The sequence below is a fragment of the Ictalurus furcatus genome, chromosome 10, assembly GCF_023375685.1.
Source record: "Ictalurus furcatus strain D&B chromosome 10, Billie_1.0, whole genome shotgun sequence".
NCBI classification, from domain to species: domain Eukaryota; kingdom Metazoa; phylum Chordata; class Actinopteri; order Siluriformes; family Ictaluridae; genus Ictalurus; species Ictalurus furcatus.
The window spans coordinates 14,969,219-14,985,494 of NC_071264.1; the positions used below are offsets into that span (position 1 = coordinate 14,969,219).

Here is a 16,276-nt window from a genome sequence, read left to right on the forward strand (position 1 = left end):
TTTTCTAATATTAGCTTTCATGTAGTGTGTTAAAGAGCTGTTTGTGAATGTGAAAACGTCTACAAAGGTTTAAAGATCAAAGTGCACGACACGTTATTGACTCCCAAAATAAGGAGCCGATTCTGAACAGCTGAAACGAGTCGTTAGTGATTCAAGACTTACTTCCTGTACTAACTTAAGTAGGTTTGTAACAAAAAGCCCCACCTCTGGTCTTCATTGGCTGCTCGCTGACAGCAGTAGACCAGTCAGAGCACAGTATGCTCACTAAAAGGAGGAGTTTAGAATGAATCCTTTAGAACGAATCATTTAATGAGTCGTCTGTGACACTAGGAAAAAGGTAATGCTGCAGATTAAATTATGAGCACGATAAAGTGTTTTTTGACCTTAGATGCATGTAAATCTATTGAGACCTTTAAAACAAAATTAGGCACATTTCAAAACCATAACAGGTGCACTTGAAGTTCTGTTTCTAAAGAAAAATGCAGCCACTATGTTGCAGTGACAATTTTTACTCTTATCATCCAGCACAATCAAATAAATCCCACAATTCTAGCTCAAATTAAAACTATGCATGTGGATTTGTTCAAATAAATAAATAAATAAATAAATAAATAAATAAATAAATGTCACAATATGCACTGTCCACAGACACACATTTATTACATACATTTGACGAAAAAACATGATAAAACATGCTATACTGTATATGCTACAGCACTCAGTACACGTAAGCATTGCAATCCTATGTCACATGCTGTATCACATGACCTTTAATGACATCTTCAAAACCTAATTTCTCTCAGAAAGACAGAAATAAAGCTAAAACCTACTATAGAAAGTAAACATCCCTGCGTTCACACGTTCCACCTTTAGTGTAGTCTTCTTTGATTTGGTTAAATTTGACAATGTTATGATAAATTTCTGCAGTAATTTCATGTTCTTTCTAAGCAGCTGATGAGAAGTCTGCATTTCTTTTGCTGACCTATTATAATCAAACACAGTCCAGTTTAGTAATCCAGCCACCGTTTCCCCCTTTGTCATGCGTACATACTGATATGAAACCTAATTACAGTGCATCACTACTTTATATTCTTTATCCTTCATCACTGTAGCAAAAAAAAAGAGATCTTGCACAGTTGAGTCAAATATGAGGTAGCTCCTCAAGCAAGTATATCTGCACAGCATTTCCTGAGATCCATTGGGATGAAGTTGTAATTTAGCAGAGGATTTTGTGGTATGGATGGAGCGCAAGTGTGGAGGTGAATGCGCGAATGTCGGTGATCATGGAGACTCCAGCAAGAGCTGGTGAGGCTGGCAGGAAGGTGAGCTTGGACACCTCTCCATACGAGGAACACTTGTCTGTACCATCTTCACTCTTCTGCAGCAGGTCGGAGGAGGTCTGGTTGTCTGCATGGTCTTTCTCCTCCTGCCCAAAGCCAACCACCTGGGTGAAGTCAGAGGAGAGGATGCATTAACAGAAACAAACAGCAATTGTACTACAAATGCATGTCTAAGATACTGACTAAAGACATTATGAATCGACAGAATAAACATCATCACTGGTACAGGTGAAGTATTGCACTCACATGAACACTGAGCTTCTTGCTGTCTGCACCTCTGTGCTCCATATACCAAGACAACAGATCTGCTTTGGTCATCTGCTTCAGAGCCGATATCTGTCAGCCGGAATAAAGCATAGTATAATATAGAATTATACTGAGCTTACACACAAGATCTACTAAATCCTTACATTTTGTTTTACCAAGAAGCATCTTTAAAACAATAGTCTGGTGAAACACATTTACCCCAAATAAACCAAGGCATGCATCGATAAACCAAGAAATGTTTGCTTATTCAGTTTTGCACTGGGTCTACAAGGCTAAATATATCTAACAAATGAGAAAAGCTTCAAATGACTCACTTTGGGGAAAGATTAAATACTAGGATGTGGACAGCAGGACTTGTTTTCTACCTCTTTACTGAGTCGGTCAAACACGTACTGCTGGGTGACCACCTCGAACCAGTTCCTGTCCACCTCCTCACCAAGGTGTGTATCCTCACACTCCTTCAGCTTGATCAGAGCAGTGACTTGTACCTGAAATGCCTCTTCTGACAGATCGGCCATCTTCTCATCAAAGTTCACCAAGAACTCTTCGATTTTATTCTCTACAAAGTCAGTGCTGTCAGTGAGACAAGCTTGGTCAGGCATTGCTCAAATATCACACGGTCAACTTGCATATCCATTACGTCAACTGAACATATTAATGACGACCTTCAATTGCAATTTAAGAGAGAGAAACACTAATTGTTCAATAACTCTGATTGTTAACCCCATAGATATGATATTAACAGTGTAGATGAGACTGACCAACCTGATTCTGAAGCACAGTTAAAAACTTACCTGAATTTGGTTGCTTGAGTCTCAACAGTAACCGAGAAGCCAAGGATACTGGATGTGTTCCGACAGGTAGGATACACCTGATACCTGTGGGATGGGGTAGAAAGAACATCCATTGTCTTTCATCAGCACTAACCACCTGAACACTCATTGCAATGAATAGATAAATCTCAACTGACCCCAAAGTCTCTTTAGTCCTTAGGAAATCAAAGCAGGGCTCCTCCATGTGCATCTAACCAACAAAAACACAAAACATAAAACACACATACACACACACACACACACACACAATAACAACATCTCCCTTGCTCATGTGGTATATAACCGATTTGTGGAATTCTTACCACAAGCAGCTCCATCAGTGCATGCTCTCTGAGGCTCTTAATCCCAGACTGGAAACAAGGATATCAGAGAATATCAAGACCACAAACACAGAGCCATTTAGTAAAATATATTTCATAATTAATAAAGTTATGCCACTCGCATTGCTTCCTGGGTCCCTGTGACACAGTACGTTTAATAACATGAAACACATATGAACAGGGGTAACTCTTTAACTAAAGCCATCAACAAATAAAATATTCAGACCGAATAAAAGAATAAAAATAGATGTATAGACCATTTGGTGCTATAACGTTTAAAAAAAAAAAAAAAAAAAAAAAAAAAAAAAAAACCCATTATACAAAAAATAGCTTTTTATAGTGAGATTTAATTAATCATTAAGACTTAAACAATATTATAAATAACCTCATATGTAGTTGATCAGCCAAGATGTTTGATGTCAAAAGTTTGCTTTCTTAGTTTTTTTTTTTATTTTTTTATTGCCGCTACTAGGCTAATGTACTAACAAATAAGGCACATCTGCCCCCACCACAATTTTTATTATTCTTAAATATCAACATCAAAACGCAGGATAAGGATACAAAACACTATAAATACCTGATAATAAATAGTGACCTCAGAGTTGGCATCACCCTTGTTTAGGGACTGGACTTTACACAGGTGATGCTTCCGTGGCAGATCCACCACACGGAACAGGACAGGAGGCTCAGATGGAAGCGGCTGATACTGGAGCCTCCTATAAGTCATCAGATCAGATAAACAGCAGTTGAGTAGGGCTCACACTGCCTGCTTTAATAAATTAAAAAGCATTACAGCCACACTGATGTGCATTTATTTTGGTGTATGATTGTGGTTATATTTGTCTCCCTGCTGTAATGCAGGGTTCATTCCTTTTCTTACTGAATAAATGTCAGAATTCTGCAAGAACTCGAATACAACTGACTAGGCTTATGAAATAACTGATGAGCTTAATGATGTATTAAAGGGGGAACTCATAAAACACATAATACATGGAGTACATTGAGAACCCCTGACCAAAATTAAGAAAATAAATAAATAAATAAATACACTTACTCAACAAAATACTGCAGGATTTCTTTGGACTCCTATGGGAAGAGAAGTACCACAGTAATTAGTATTAGGATGAAGCAGATTTGTGACAGTAATCGCTACAGACTATGTAAGATTTTGTCTTCTTTAAGCCTCGCCCATGTTTATATACTAAAGTTAGTGACTCACATCACTTGTGAAGTTGCCCTGCACAAGTCCTTCCAGAAACATTTCTGCCTTAAACTTGGTGACAAACTGCATCAGATCTTCCATGGTGAGGTTCTTATTGATGGCCTGGTACTTCTGGATGACTGACCATCGAGAGTGCTCCAGGATCTGCAGGCGTATATCTCTGTGACAAAAGAGAGACTAGTGTTGGCAGCATTAATTATATTTTACGTGCAAATAAAATACAATTTAATAAAGCAGAAATGTCACTTGTTTCACATTTGTATGATTATCTGCGGGGGGATACATTAATGTCAGAGCTAAACTCTGCACGACAGAGAAGCACAGTTCAGCATCAATGGTCTAATCAGTGAGTAAAGTAGACTGACTTTCCCAGCCTCTCTGGCTTGATGAGGATGTTGAAGTATGTCTTCTTTAGCTGTTCTGCGAACATACTGAACACGTCAGGAGCTGAAGTGAAGTCTGCCAAGTAGTCTACAATCAGGTTCAGTAGCAACTGTGAAGACACAAAATAACAGAATGGAATAATGTAATGAAAACTTTGAATGTATTGGGATAAACTCTAAACTGAATAAAAATAATCCTAAATACACAAACCAAAATGAGGGGAAGAGTTCAAAATGGGTTAAATCTATTGATTAAGCCAATGAAACTTGAAACTTGCTCACATTTGATCTGTCCAGCCACATACTTACAGGCAGTTTGTGATTGAAACCTTTGAGCCGTATGACCAGGCCGTGATCCCCTGGAACCAGTTTGTACTCCAACTGGGCCACGTCTGCGTCGTAAGCCGGCTCAGCCAAGTTATGGGCCAGGATGTTCACAAAGAGGTCAAACAGAACCAGGCTTTATGAGAGAAGACATTAACAAAGGAAAAACATAAATATGCACAGTACAAGATCATCTGTCTTTTGGAGGAGACGTTAAACCGAGGTCCTGACTCTCTGTGGTCATTATAAATCTCAGGACACTTCTCGTAAAGAGTACGGGTATAACCCGGGTGTCCTGGTGAAATTCCCCCATTGGCCCTTATCCATCATGACCCCCTAATAATCTCCATCTCTGAATTGGCGACATCACTCTCCAATCCTCTCCACTAACAGCTGGTGTGTGGTGGCACTATGGCTGCCGTTGCATCATCCAGGTGGATGCTACTCACTTGTGGCGGTTGAGAAGATTCCCCCCCATACTATGTAAAGCGCTTTGAGTGTCCAGAAAAGCACTATATAAACCTAAGGAATTATTATTATTTGATTGAAATGTCAACATCCACATGGAAAACGTAAGTGGACAAAGGGTGGCCAAAAAAACACCACCACTTTTACACTGCAAGTTAAACTACTGTACACACACATACAGACACACACACAGAAAGCTAGATTGAGCATCTAAATTCTGCAGCATAGTTTGTAATTACGCAGTATGGCTGATCAAACAAGAACTTAACCAACACTCACTTATCAGGAGACTCCTGGATCAGGGGTGTGAGCAAGTTGAAGCGGATGTATGCTGCAGAGAGAGTTATAAAAAGATGGAAGAACATACACAATCATATGATTCATTTCTTTCCATCATCTCTTCCATCACCTCTAGCCCATCTTTCTCACCTCTATGAGAAAGATCACCTCTTTCTCACTTGCACACACACACACACACACACACAACCTTTTGGTATTTTAAACTTCTTGTCCTTTTTGAACCACAGACGCCCTCGGCTGTCATCAACAATTTTGACTGGGAACTCGATGTCAGGACAGTCTGAGGGTTTCAGCGCGAAATCCGTGGCTACAGGCAGACACACAAACAAAAACGGAGAGAATGTGAGCCACACACATTCAACAAGAGAAGCACTTATTTAACAGGCAGCAGAGCAGACCTATGAACTTGTTCTCGGCTGGGAGGTGAAGGGCAGGGTTCAGAGGGAAATCTCCAGACCACAGCTCACCCCATTCCAGAGGAATATCTGTAAAGGCAAACCAGTATCAATAAGGGCATTTTAACAATACACAGTTTTCATTATAGTTTCATTGTTATGAGCAATATCTGAAACATCAGGATGCTCTGATGCTTTGATTACACTGCAAGTTACAGATTCAAAGATTACATCTCAAACAGGTCCTAAAACTATTTTAATGAGCACTGGAGTTAAGTCTTTTCCCAAATTCTTACTTTAGTCTCTGAAGAAAAGGCTGAAGAGTGCTGAAAGATTAACTTGGATTTTAGCAAAGACAGTTAAAGTTACAGTTTTCCCTGTGCCCCATATATATTCCATCAGCCAAATCATGTTTGGGGCCTGAAGTTTGCTTCTAAACTTTTGAACTTGTGCTACGAGTTAAATGTAAATAATAAGGTACAAATCTTTATAGCCTCCAGTTCCAGCCTGACATAATGTAAACTCCATGCATTACATACTAGCTTTAAACCTAATAATTAAAAAAAAACCAACAAAAAAAAAAAAAAAACCTTTTTTTAAAAAAAAAATGCTTTTGTTGTGAAATCACACTTTGCAGGCAGAGTCACTCCTCTCATTGTTTCAGTTTAAGCCAACTTTTAAGTGCTGATGCAACCACCGGTGCTGAAATACACTGACCTGTCTGGCAAGGATATGACATTTACACTGTATATCATATTTTGCCGATCAGCCTAATGGCTCCCACCTTCTACACTGTACTGTGTGCCAAACCACTTCTCCTTCACTGGGCATTGTCCCTCATGCTCCGGGGATAGCAGCAACAGGTTTGCTCTCTCAGGAGTAAGCAGTGCCAAGGCATGGGAAATCACCTTCACTCACACACACACACACACACACACACACACACACACAAACACAGTTTACAGATACTATTAATCTTTAAATGGTAGCAATATCTGTCCTACTCAAATGGCATTATCTCATAATAAACAACAATTAATTTCAACTTAATGCTTTTAAGCAGAAACTAAAGCTACAGCCTGTAACACTATAAATAGCTTATTTTGACAGGTCAGAGTTAAATTCCATTAGTCTGACTCATCTTACATTTAACTGTGATGAATTAATAGCTATATTAAAATTCAAGCAGTAATGGAGGAAGGGTACAGCACACATACCTCTGGGCTGTATTCAAACATGAGCTGGTCTCCACAGAGAAAGTCCTCTTTAGGAAAAAGCTGCATATTCTCACAAATTTTCTCCACAAACTCAATTGGATCTGTCTGTCAAGAATGCAATAATATGACAGGCAATGTAAAAAAAAGCACATAATCCGTATTAGTTTAGTCATTTAAAAACAAAAGAGGTGTACAGGGCAAAAAGCAATTGTACCTGCTCTTGATAGTGAAACTCATTGGCGTCGATCTTCTGAATTTCTTCATAAATCCTGGGACGGAGCACAAGGTAAACGAGAGGTACATGTTCAAGCAGTAATGAACCAAGGTGCTGGGTTGTGTTAAAAATATTTATGACTAAACAAGATATCAGTTAGCTCAGCGGTTAAATAAATGGTCTTCCATTTTTCAAACAAATGTCTATCTACTGCATTTGTAACATATGCACAATTATAACGGAGAAAAATATTGACTGAATAAATATTACTGAGAAAAATATTGAAAACATTTACACAAAACTCGCTATACACGCATGTCTAAAGAGCATTTCATTTAGCGTCAGTAGGGCCCTTAACATTCAAGAGCTCCAGGGATGTTGTACAATGGCTGACTGACCCTGTGCTCTGAGCCCAACTACTAAGTAATAATATGCAAAGAAAGCACTTATTTGTACAGTAATGTGTAATGAGTAACATAGTTGACACTAAAGGTAAAGTGATTGTGGTGCATTTTAGTAAAGATGATCAACTTGCACTTAAATCCATTGACTTGAGTTTTGTTTTTCCTTTTCATGCTGTACTAACCTCTCCCTCACAGGGTTTTACTTTGATAATGTTCTTAGTCCCTGACCTAGAGAATTAGCATGAGGAAATTTTTCCCCCGATAGAGACCACAAAGCACTTCTGAAAGGAAGTGGAAAACGTCATCTGCTAAATGGTATAAACGTAAACTGCTTGAAACCGAAGCTCTGAGGCTCACCTCTGCTGGGGTTTGAGTTTCTGAAGCATCTTCATGTACTGGAACACCAAATGCACCACCTAAGTTAATGATAACTGTTAAACCACGTGTTCATTTTCTACTTTTCCCAAATGCATAAAAAGCAGCTCTGGGTTTTCTGACCTGGAAGAAATTGTGGTAGCCCTCGTCTGTCAGGGTGATGGATACGCTAAAGATGGAGTAAGTAGTGTTCTGATCAAAACCTGTCTCGCTGTTGCCTCCAAAAAGAGCCAATGCCCAGCACCTACACATACAAATGTATTAGGTCAACTGTAGTTAATGCACTTATAAGGTGGGAAAATATGGGTGGATGATAGTACAGAATTTACTTCTTCCGGAGCACAGAGAGGATACTGCCAGCACCCTCATGTCCAACCAGCCAGGATATGTAGTGCAAAGGCTTCACCCTGTATTGGCACACACAGACATGGACTTTTCCATTCTTTTAACAGTTTAAAAAATAAAATACAATTTCCCTAATTATTGGAACAATTGAGGTCCATGAAAATATCCAGCATGTTGTAATTTATCCTGACAGAATCAACTTATGATGGCCAAAGTACAATACGGTGTCACATTTCACCTCTAACCTGTAATGTATGCCTTGAGGGGGTAAAGCCCAGCTAATGGTGAGAGCATGGATTTTTCTCACAGGAACCACTGGAAAAGGAAAAACAGATTTAGGTGATATAGGTACAGAGCAGCACTATTGTTTGAATTATTCCTTTAAAAACACAAGGACAGAAAATGTTTAAGATTTAGTGACTTCAGAAGAACAAAGAGTCTTCTGCCATGCTAAAATTTGAATGCAAATGTCAAGAGTCAATAACTCAAACAACTATATTCAACAATTCTTGTTTAGCACACAATGAAGCAAAGTGTTCTTAAAAAGACAGAATACCCTTTAAATGAATTATCCAGAAAAAGGGATAGAGGCAGTACCTCTATAAAGCTTAGTGAAATCTGGTGTAGCAAAAGGCTCCTGAAGGGTGGAAAAATCAGGACGCGTCTGACCACTGAGAGGTAGAAAAAAACAAAAAAACAATAAAGACATGGAACAGTAATGTACAGCATAAGATGATAATAACAATTAACATGTAGAACACTTACTTGTTTGGGACCTTGATGAAAATTTCCCTCACCCATTCCTCTAAAGTGTCCAGCGTCTCTGCATTAGAAATGGGTATTGTATGATCAGTGTGACAAATCACACACTTCAAATAAAACCTTTGGGTCACAGCATGGACAAAGCAGTTTAAATTGCCTCTTGTGCAAATTCAAGCACAGAAGTTAACAGCCAGAGGTTTGTGACGTCTGTTACCTCGGGACTGCACAGTGAGGGTCATGTAATGAGCAGAGTAGTATCTCCTCCAGAACTGCCGCAGACGCTCATAAGTATTTATCATCCTCTCCTTTGGTTCGTGCTTCAGAGTTTGGGCATTTCCTAACAGATTTTAAACAAAGAAAGATTCCCCTAATGTATGTTAATACAGTGTGTTAAATAAACCACTTAAGATTAAATGTAGTCTAAATTTTCCTCCAGATGAGAAGTCTGATTTTGTCTTTACATAATATTATGTAAATATTTTGGAATATTTTATCTATGATAAGAAGGGAAAATGATCTCACCCCAGCAGAATTTGCTCATTGGATGGTTGGGCTTTGCTAGGCTTCCAAAGAGCATTTCTTTGCGATGAGAGTCTGATGGCCTGGCCAACTGGTATTCTGCACAGCCATAGAAAAACATACATTTTCTCACACACACACACACACACCTGAAACTACAGACTCCAAGACCACACCCTTCTGCATGTAAGAGCTCACATACTCCTACTATTGGCTAGTGTTGCTGTGATTGACAGGAGAGACAGTATGCGATCCCTCCCACCAAGAGAGCACAGCCAATTTGGCTTTCTTGGACTCCCAGTAACGGATAGCTGTGGCATCGTTGGTATTCGAACTTGGGATCTCTGGACGCTTTTCTGTTGAGCCATAGGGAGCCCCCAGGACCGGTATATTTTTTATATATATATATTTTTTTTTTCACGTCGCAAATCAACAAGCTGATATATACTGACCACTGTCCACTGCCTCCACCTCCCTTTCAATAGCATCTTCTATCATCAAAGGGCAGATGAAGAATTGTGCCCACCTGCAGACAGATGCAGAGTTAAATTCCATAAAAATGTCAGGCTTAGTTTAAATCAGTACTTAGTGTACTGGTGTACTTAAATCAGTACTTGGTGTTAGCCAAGATGATCCGTCCAAAGACCGTTCTATGCATCATACACTCAGCTGGTCCCTCATCACGAAAATCTAATTTGCTACTTGTACATGTGTGTACACCAATTTCCAACAAGAAAACAAACCTCTGAAAATCATAACACTGTGCTTTTCAGAGCAAGATCTAACCAAACAACTGAAAAATTGTGTTATTTAAGAGTTCTCTTTAGTCGAATGTTGGCACTCACTGTTCATTTTAACCATTTTGTTACTATTCACTTTTAAAAGCAAATTTGTGGGAAATATTTCCCCTTGTATGCATTAGGAGATTGTAAGGTCTACCTGTACAGTCTACTCATAAATCAGACAGGGTGATTTTATGTATGCTTAAATATTATATTTTATATATATATATATATATATATATATATTATATATATATATATATATATATATATATATATATATATATATATATAAAATTTATTTTAAGAGTTCTTCATTCTGTGTATGAACACATAAAACTTGCCTATCCAGTGCCTCTTTGAAGTACTTCCTCTGAACATCAAACTGGAAGATGGTCCTCTCCAGGTCAGTCGAAGCATTGTCACTGCCGCCGTGTTTCTTTAGAAATGCATCAAAGCCGTTCTCAGCTGGGTACTTTTCACTGCCCATGAACACCACTGCGAGACAGACAGACAAACAGAAAGACACAAGCATATACAGCAGTGAATACTTTTTCTTAAAGATGACACGGTAATAGTAGATTGTCATTGGACAAAAACATCAGACAAAGCTCAGACAGATATAACCTTTCCACTGTGAGCAAATAACCGTAATGTGAACTACAAGTATGTGGGTACGCACATAAAAATAATAATAATGCCCCATTTTTGGCCTATTTGCTTAAGATCACTCCAAGCATCCGAGAGTAAGACATTACTCTCATCTATCCAACCAGACATCATGTAGTTGCCGATATTTATTACCTGCTCAATTCAAATGAAAACTTGTTATTAACAGAAAGAAGAGTTCCCATTGAGCACATTGCAAATGCTCTTGAAAGGGCATCCTTCTCCAGCTCAGTCTGGTAAGCATTTATTTAGAGCACACAAGTTTTCATTTCGGTGATTTCTTAGAAACGTGATGTACCTTTCAGGAAAATTTTTAGAAAAAACATTGCAAACCACAATCCAGGAGAAGACATCAAAATAAAGGTTTATTAAAAAAACAAACAAACAAAAACACACAGGAAGTATGAGAGGTACAGTAATAACTTACATGACCGTTTATCTGATTTAAAAAAAATATATATATATATACAACTTACTGTGCTCAAGGAAATGGGCAAGACCAGGCAGATCCTCTGGATCACTGAAGCTTCCCACACAGATACAAAGAGCAGCTGCTGACTGAGAAAGAGAAAGTACACCGTGTCATTAATACCTGCTTTAACAATTTATTCCCTATTATTCACAATATAGTATAAACGAAGGCGGTATTATAGTATCCCACAGTGTTTACAGCAAAATATCCAAAAGGGAAGGGGAAAAGAATCAATTTTGAGATTCTGTATGCAAGCACAAAACATGTACATTTTTAAAACTTTTATGGTGGCTTTTGCTAAGGGAGGAGTTTAGGTCATAGAAAAATTATGTAGACTATAATTTTTTTTCTTTTGGACGACTCAAGATGACTAACGAATAGTTTTCTTTGGTATGCATGGAGATTCACACACCTAGTTATATAATATCCAGATGTTCCTAAAGATCCTGACTAGTGTATGATAAATATCAGATTAGAGCTAAACTGAAAATCGGCACTCCAGATGATCAGATTAACCGAGGTTCATTACCTGTTTCTCTGATGTGGCTTTCTTCATCTTTTTCCTAACTTCACCATTCTCGTCTGAGTCATTACTATCTCTGTCATCATCACTGTCTTGTTCACCGTCTTCCTCCTCATCGTTGTCATCACTATCATCATGTGACTTCTCAGACTTACACACGCAGGCTTCCTGACCCAGATCTGAGATGAGCAGCGCTCTCAGACCATTGCTCAACTCAATGTACCTGAAAGTTTTCATAAAGCAAGTTGAAAGCGGCATATGGGACTTTATCGAGCAAATCACGGCTAAGGTGCTGTGTCTTACCTGTATTTCTTTGGGTCGCTTGGTGATTTAATTATTTGTAAGTCCTCTAGGTTTTCCTCTGCTTTCTCAGCTGGATCTCCAGAAGCCACAGCAGCTCTCGGCTCGGTCTGAGTCTGCGGTGGTGGCTCTCCGCTCTCAGGCCCGGGCTCATGGATAGTCCCACAGGACATTTTGGCCTTGTTTTTCTGGGGCATTTCTAGAAGGGAATCAACACTGCAATTACATACCACATCACAGACCACAAAACAAAAGGAAAACATAAAATTGGACAAGTTTTCCAAACTTCTACCCTACACTGAGTCTGGTTTTAATTAGTTAGCTTGTGCCATGGGGTGCATCTGATACCACAGCTTCACTATAAAGAGTTTGGGATTTTGTAGTGTATTTTGTGGTGAATCTCCACTAAATGCTGTGTGGAGAATATCCAGTGCGCTAATGAAATTTTTGTCAATGCAAAGCAATAAGACAGCGTCCAAATAATACACCCTCACAGAGGTACACAATAGCCATAATGCACCATTTCAGACACTAAACAGCTACACACAATATAAAATCACAAAGTTACCAATACCAGTAAATTGCTGTAACTTTTCACTTATCGAAATAATCAACAGAAATAATTTAATACCCCAAATAAACAGATTAGTTAGGGTTAGGGTTACTGTATTCCCCCTGCTATAAACGCAGTCATTCACCACAAACAGCTGAAAGCAGGCTAGCTACCTTTAGCTGTTTTTAGCTGAAGTGTCACACAGTATAGTATTCACTCTAACACGCCTCAGAAAACATGCCTCTAACATAAAACGTGTTCATCTTAAATTAAACACCGTGACAAATATTCAACATATAAACGCTATAAGTGTTTTGCTAAAAAAAAATTCATTATGCGCCGTATTTACCGGTACGAAACTAAGAAACTAGCTTGGTTCTTCTATTCTCGCCTTAATGCAGACCGAGTTCCAAATAACATCAACCCCCTATATAGGTACACCACACAGGGTGGACATGTACGGGTCTGCTTCTGGTTCTTCTTCTTCTTGTTTATTGGTGATCGACTCTTTAGTAGCACTGCCGCCACCTACTGCACTGGATAACGGACTCTACTGTATCTCTTACATGGGTGATGTGTCCGAGGCCTAATAATTTCCGGATGGGTATGTCACACTCCATCTCAATCCGGGGACCAAAACTCATCGTGCTTACATTACATTTATTCATTTAGCAGACGCTTTTATCCTAAGCCACTTACAAATCAGGAAATACAAGCAAAGCGATATAAAAGAGGAGAACAATACAAGTAGTGCTACCATGCAAAATTTATAATTGAGTTCTAGAGAAGCAAAGTGCACAGAGTAGAGGTGTATGAGCCAGTGTACGTTTTTATTTATTTATTATTTTTTTTATTATTAAATAATGTGGGATTGGTTTTAGGGGTTAGTTAAGTGTTCTCAGAAGAGGTGGGCCTTTAGCTGTTTTTCCAAGAGAATGATAGATTCTGCTGTCTGGATTGAGGTTGGAAGTTCGTTCCACCATTGAGGGACAGTTAGTGTGAAGGTTCTGGAAAGGGACCTTGAGCCATGCTGAGTAGGCACTACTAAGTGTCGGTCATTAATCAATTGCAGATTGCGTGAGGGAATGTAAGCCTTCAGGAGAGTGTTGAGGTTGGGAGGTTCTTTTGGGCTGGTTGAAGACAAGGCGTGCTGCTGCATTCTGAATCATCTGAAGGGGTTTGATGGAGCTGGGTGGGAGGCCCGAGAGTAGTGTGCTGTAGTGGTCCAGTTTTGAGATGACAAGAGCCTGGACTAGTAGCTGTGTAGTGTGTTCGGTAAGATAGGGTCTCATTTTCTTGATGTTATACAGAATGAACCTACAGGATCATGCAGTTGTTGCTTCTGCTAGCGCTGCGTATTCAGCTCCTCTACCATTCGCACTTAGCACCTCATGCTTCTAATCAGGTAGAATATCCCCATCCATACACATTATATTCTATACTCTAATCCTGAGTAATGTACAAATATAAATAGTGCCCTATAAACCTGTCTGTCCCTCAAACCTGTTCACAAAATATCCTCAATCCTCTCTGGCTAATTCTTAAAATCTCTAAATAACAGATTATGATACTCATTATACTTACTACACACAAAAAATACATGGTGTACAGTTTTAGAGACAGCACACACGTCACATAATCCCACGTTCGTGGAAACCCGTAAGTGCCAATGGTGATTTCAACCCTGTATGTCCAACTCCTTCAAGAAGGAAATCCAACACGGAGTGTGGCAAAAGATTTTGGTTGCTCCCAGTCAGCTGTGTCTAACATTTGGTATAAATAAAGGGGAAGGTTATAAAAGGAAAACATACAAACAAACAAATGAAAAACAAATGGACGGAAACAGGAGTCAATGATTGTGATAGATTTACATACAGAAAAGCCAAACGAAAACCAGCCCGGTTTTCGTTTGGCGCACGGTGGCTTAGTGGTTAGCACATTTGCCTCACGCCTCCAGGGTCCGGGGATCGATTCCCGCTGGGGCCGTGCGTGTGGAGTTTGCATGTTCTCCCTGTGCTGCGGGGGTTTCCTCTGGGTACTCCGGTTTCCTCCCCCAGTCCAAAGACATGCATGGTAGGTTGATTGGCCTAAAAGTGTCTGTAGTGTGTGAGTGTGTATGTGAGTGTGCCCTGCGATGGACCGGCACCCTGTCCAGGGTGTACCCCGCCTTGTGCCCGATGCTCCCTGGGATAGGCTCCAGGTTTACCCACGACCCTGAAGAAGGAGTAAGCGGTAGAAGATGGATGGATGGATATTCATTGATGAATCACAAACCTGCATTGGCCAAGGAGATGATGCTGGAACTTTTGTCTGGTGCCGTTCTAATGAAACATATAAAGATGACTCCCTGAAGAATACAATCAAATTCCCCAACTCATTTATGATATGGGGTTTCATGTCAGTTAATGGACCAGGGGAGACCTCAACAGTCAATGCACAGGCGTCCATTGACATTTTGGACACTTTTCTCATTCCATCGATAGAAACTAGGTTTGGTGATGATGAAGTCATTTTTCAAAATGATAATGCATCTTGTCACAGAGCAAAAAACGTTAAAGCTTTTCTTCAGGAAAGGCACATCTACTGAATGTCTTGTTGAATGCCTTGTTAAATTCCATAAAACATCAGTTTACTGGCTTATTTTATGTGAGCATCTGCAATACAAGGCCTTGTGAATTAGCTGTTAATATAGAAAAGTATTGGGATGAAAACATTAATATAAACCTGTAATTTGCTGATGCTTACAAAGCAGGGCATGTTCAGTAGCTAATGTAAAGATGGAGTAACATTCATTTATCTTCAGTAACCACTTTATCCTGTCTTGGTCTGTGTCGGTGGATTCGGAGCCTAATTTTTTTTCTGCATGACACCGGCATCAAAATTACTGCCATCCTGCACAAGAAATATATGGTGAGGCTTAGCATCTTCCTCACAGTGTGCTCATGTGTCCACTGCTGGCAAATTTTGAACTCTTCCAGACTTTTAAAATGTTTTTATTATGGTGCTAATTGTTTTTAATGCTTTTAAAAGATACTTAAGTATTTTTATATTCATTATAAAAAATGCAACGGTCAACAACTACCTTTCTCTTTTGTGTTGAAAGCAACTTGCCATGATGTTGGATGACAAAGTGATTTTTCATGTGTGAAACCATGTATTTATACCTCGAGGAAGCAGAGCATGGTCAAAGGCAACAGTGGAGGACAGTTTTAATTTTTCTAGTGGCTTGAATGGAAAAACAGAATCAGTGATTGTAATTTCATATAATACGGTTTGTATGTTCTTTTAA

The 16,276-nt window shown here is 39.2% G+C and overlaps 1 protein-coding gene across 3 annotated transcripts; it reads right to left on the minus strand.

Annotated features, from left to right (window-relative positions):
* Positions 1-641: 641 nt before the first annotated feature.
* Positions 642-13,930, minus strand: nrd1b (nardilysin b (N-arginine dibasic convertase)). Of its 3 annotated transcripts, none has more exons than XM_053635226.1 (31): positions 13,337-13,930; positions 12,438-12,633; positions 12,141-12,357; positions 11,616-11,697; positions 10,815-10,968; positions 10,141-10,214; positions 9,692-9,787; positions 9,384-9,506; positions 9,173-9,230; positions 9,005-9,078; positions 8,653-8,722; positions 8,392-8,469; positions 8,186-8,306; positions 8,045-8,103; positions 7,284-7,338; positions 7,070-7,174; positions 6,637-6,760; positions 5,856-5,942; positions 5,645-5,764; positions 5,437-5,488; positions 4,675-4,825; positions 4,348-4,475; positions 3,980-4,142; positions 3,815-3,846; positions 3,338-3,476; positions 2,743-2,790; positions 2,578-2,630; positions 2,402-2,485; positions 1,973-2,180; positions 1,587-1,676; positions 642-1,444 (listed from the first exon to the last, which is right to left on the minus strand). In XM_053635226.1, exons 2-31 carry the CDS (start codon positions 12,629-12,631, stop codon positions 1,217-1,219), a joined length of 3,267 nt encoding a protein of 1,088 aa, XP_053491201.1. In that variant the 5' UTR covers positions 12,632-12,633; positions 13,337-13,930; the 3' UTR covers positions 642-1,216. The 3 variants fall into 3 exon arrangements, with proteins under 3 accessions (XP_053491201.1, XP_053491202.1, XP_053491200.1); XM_053635227.1 differs by lacking the exon at positions 13,337-13,930 and adding an exon at positions 13,161-13,307; XM_053635225.1 differs by lacking the exon at positions 13,337-13,930 and having other exon boundaries at positions 12,438-13,137.
* Positions 13,931-16,276: the final 2,346 nt, after the last annotated feature.

Coding starts and splice junctions, on each gene's coding strand:
- nrd1b (XM_053635225.1), bottom strand. CDS start 12,697: ATGTTTTCCTTTTGTTTTGTGGTCTGTGATGTGGTATGTAATTGCAGT. Junction 9,507..9,691: donor AATGAGCAAATTCTGCTGGG/GTGAGATCATTT, acceptor AAAATCTGTTAG/GAAATGCCCAAACTCTGAAG. Junction 1,677..1,972: donor TTGACCGACTCAGTAAAGAG/GTAGAAAACAAG, acceptor TCCGGCTGACAG/ATATCGGCTCTGAAGCAGAT.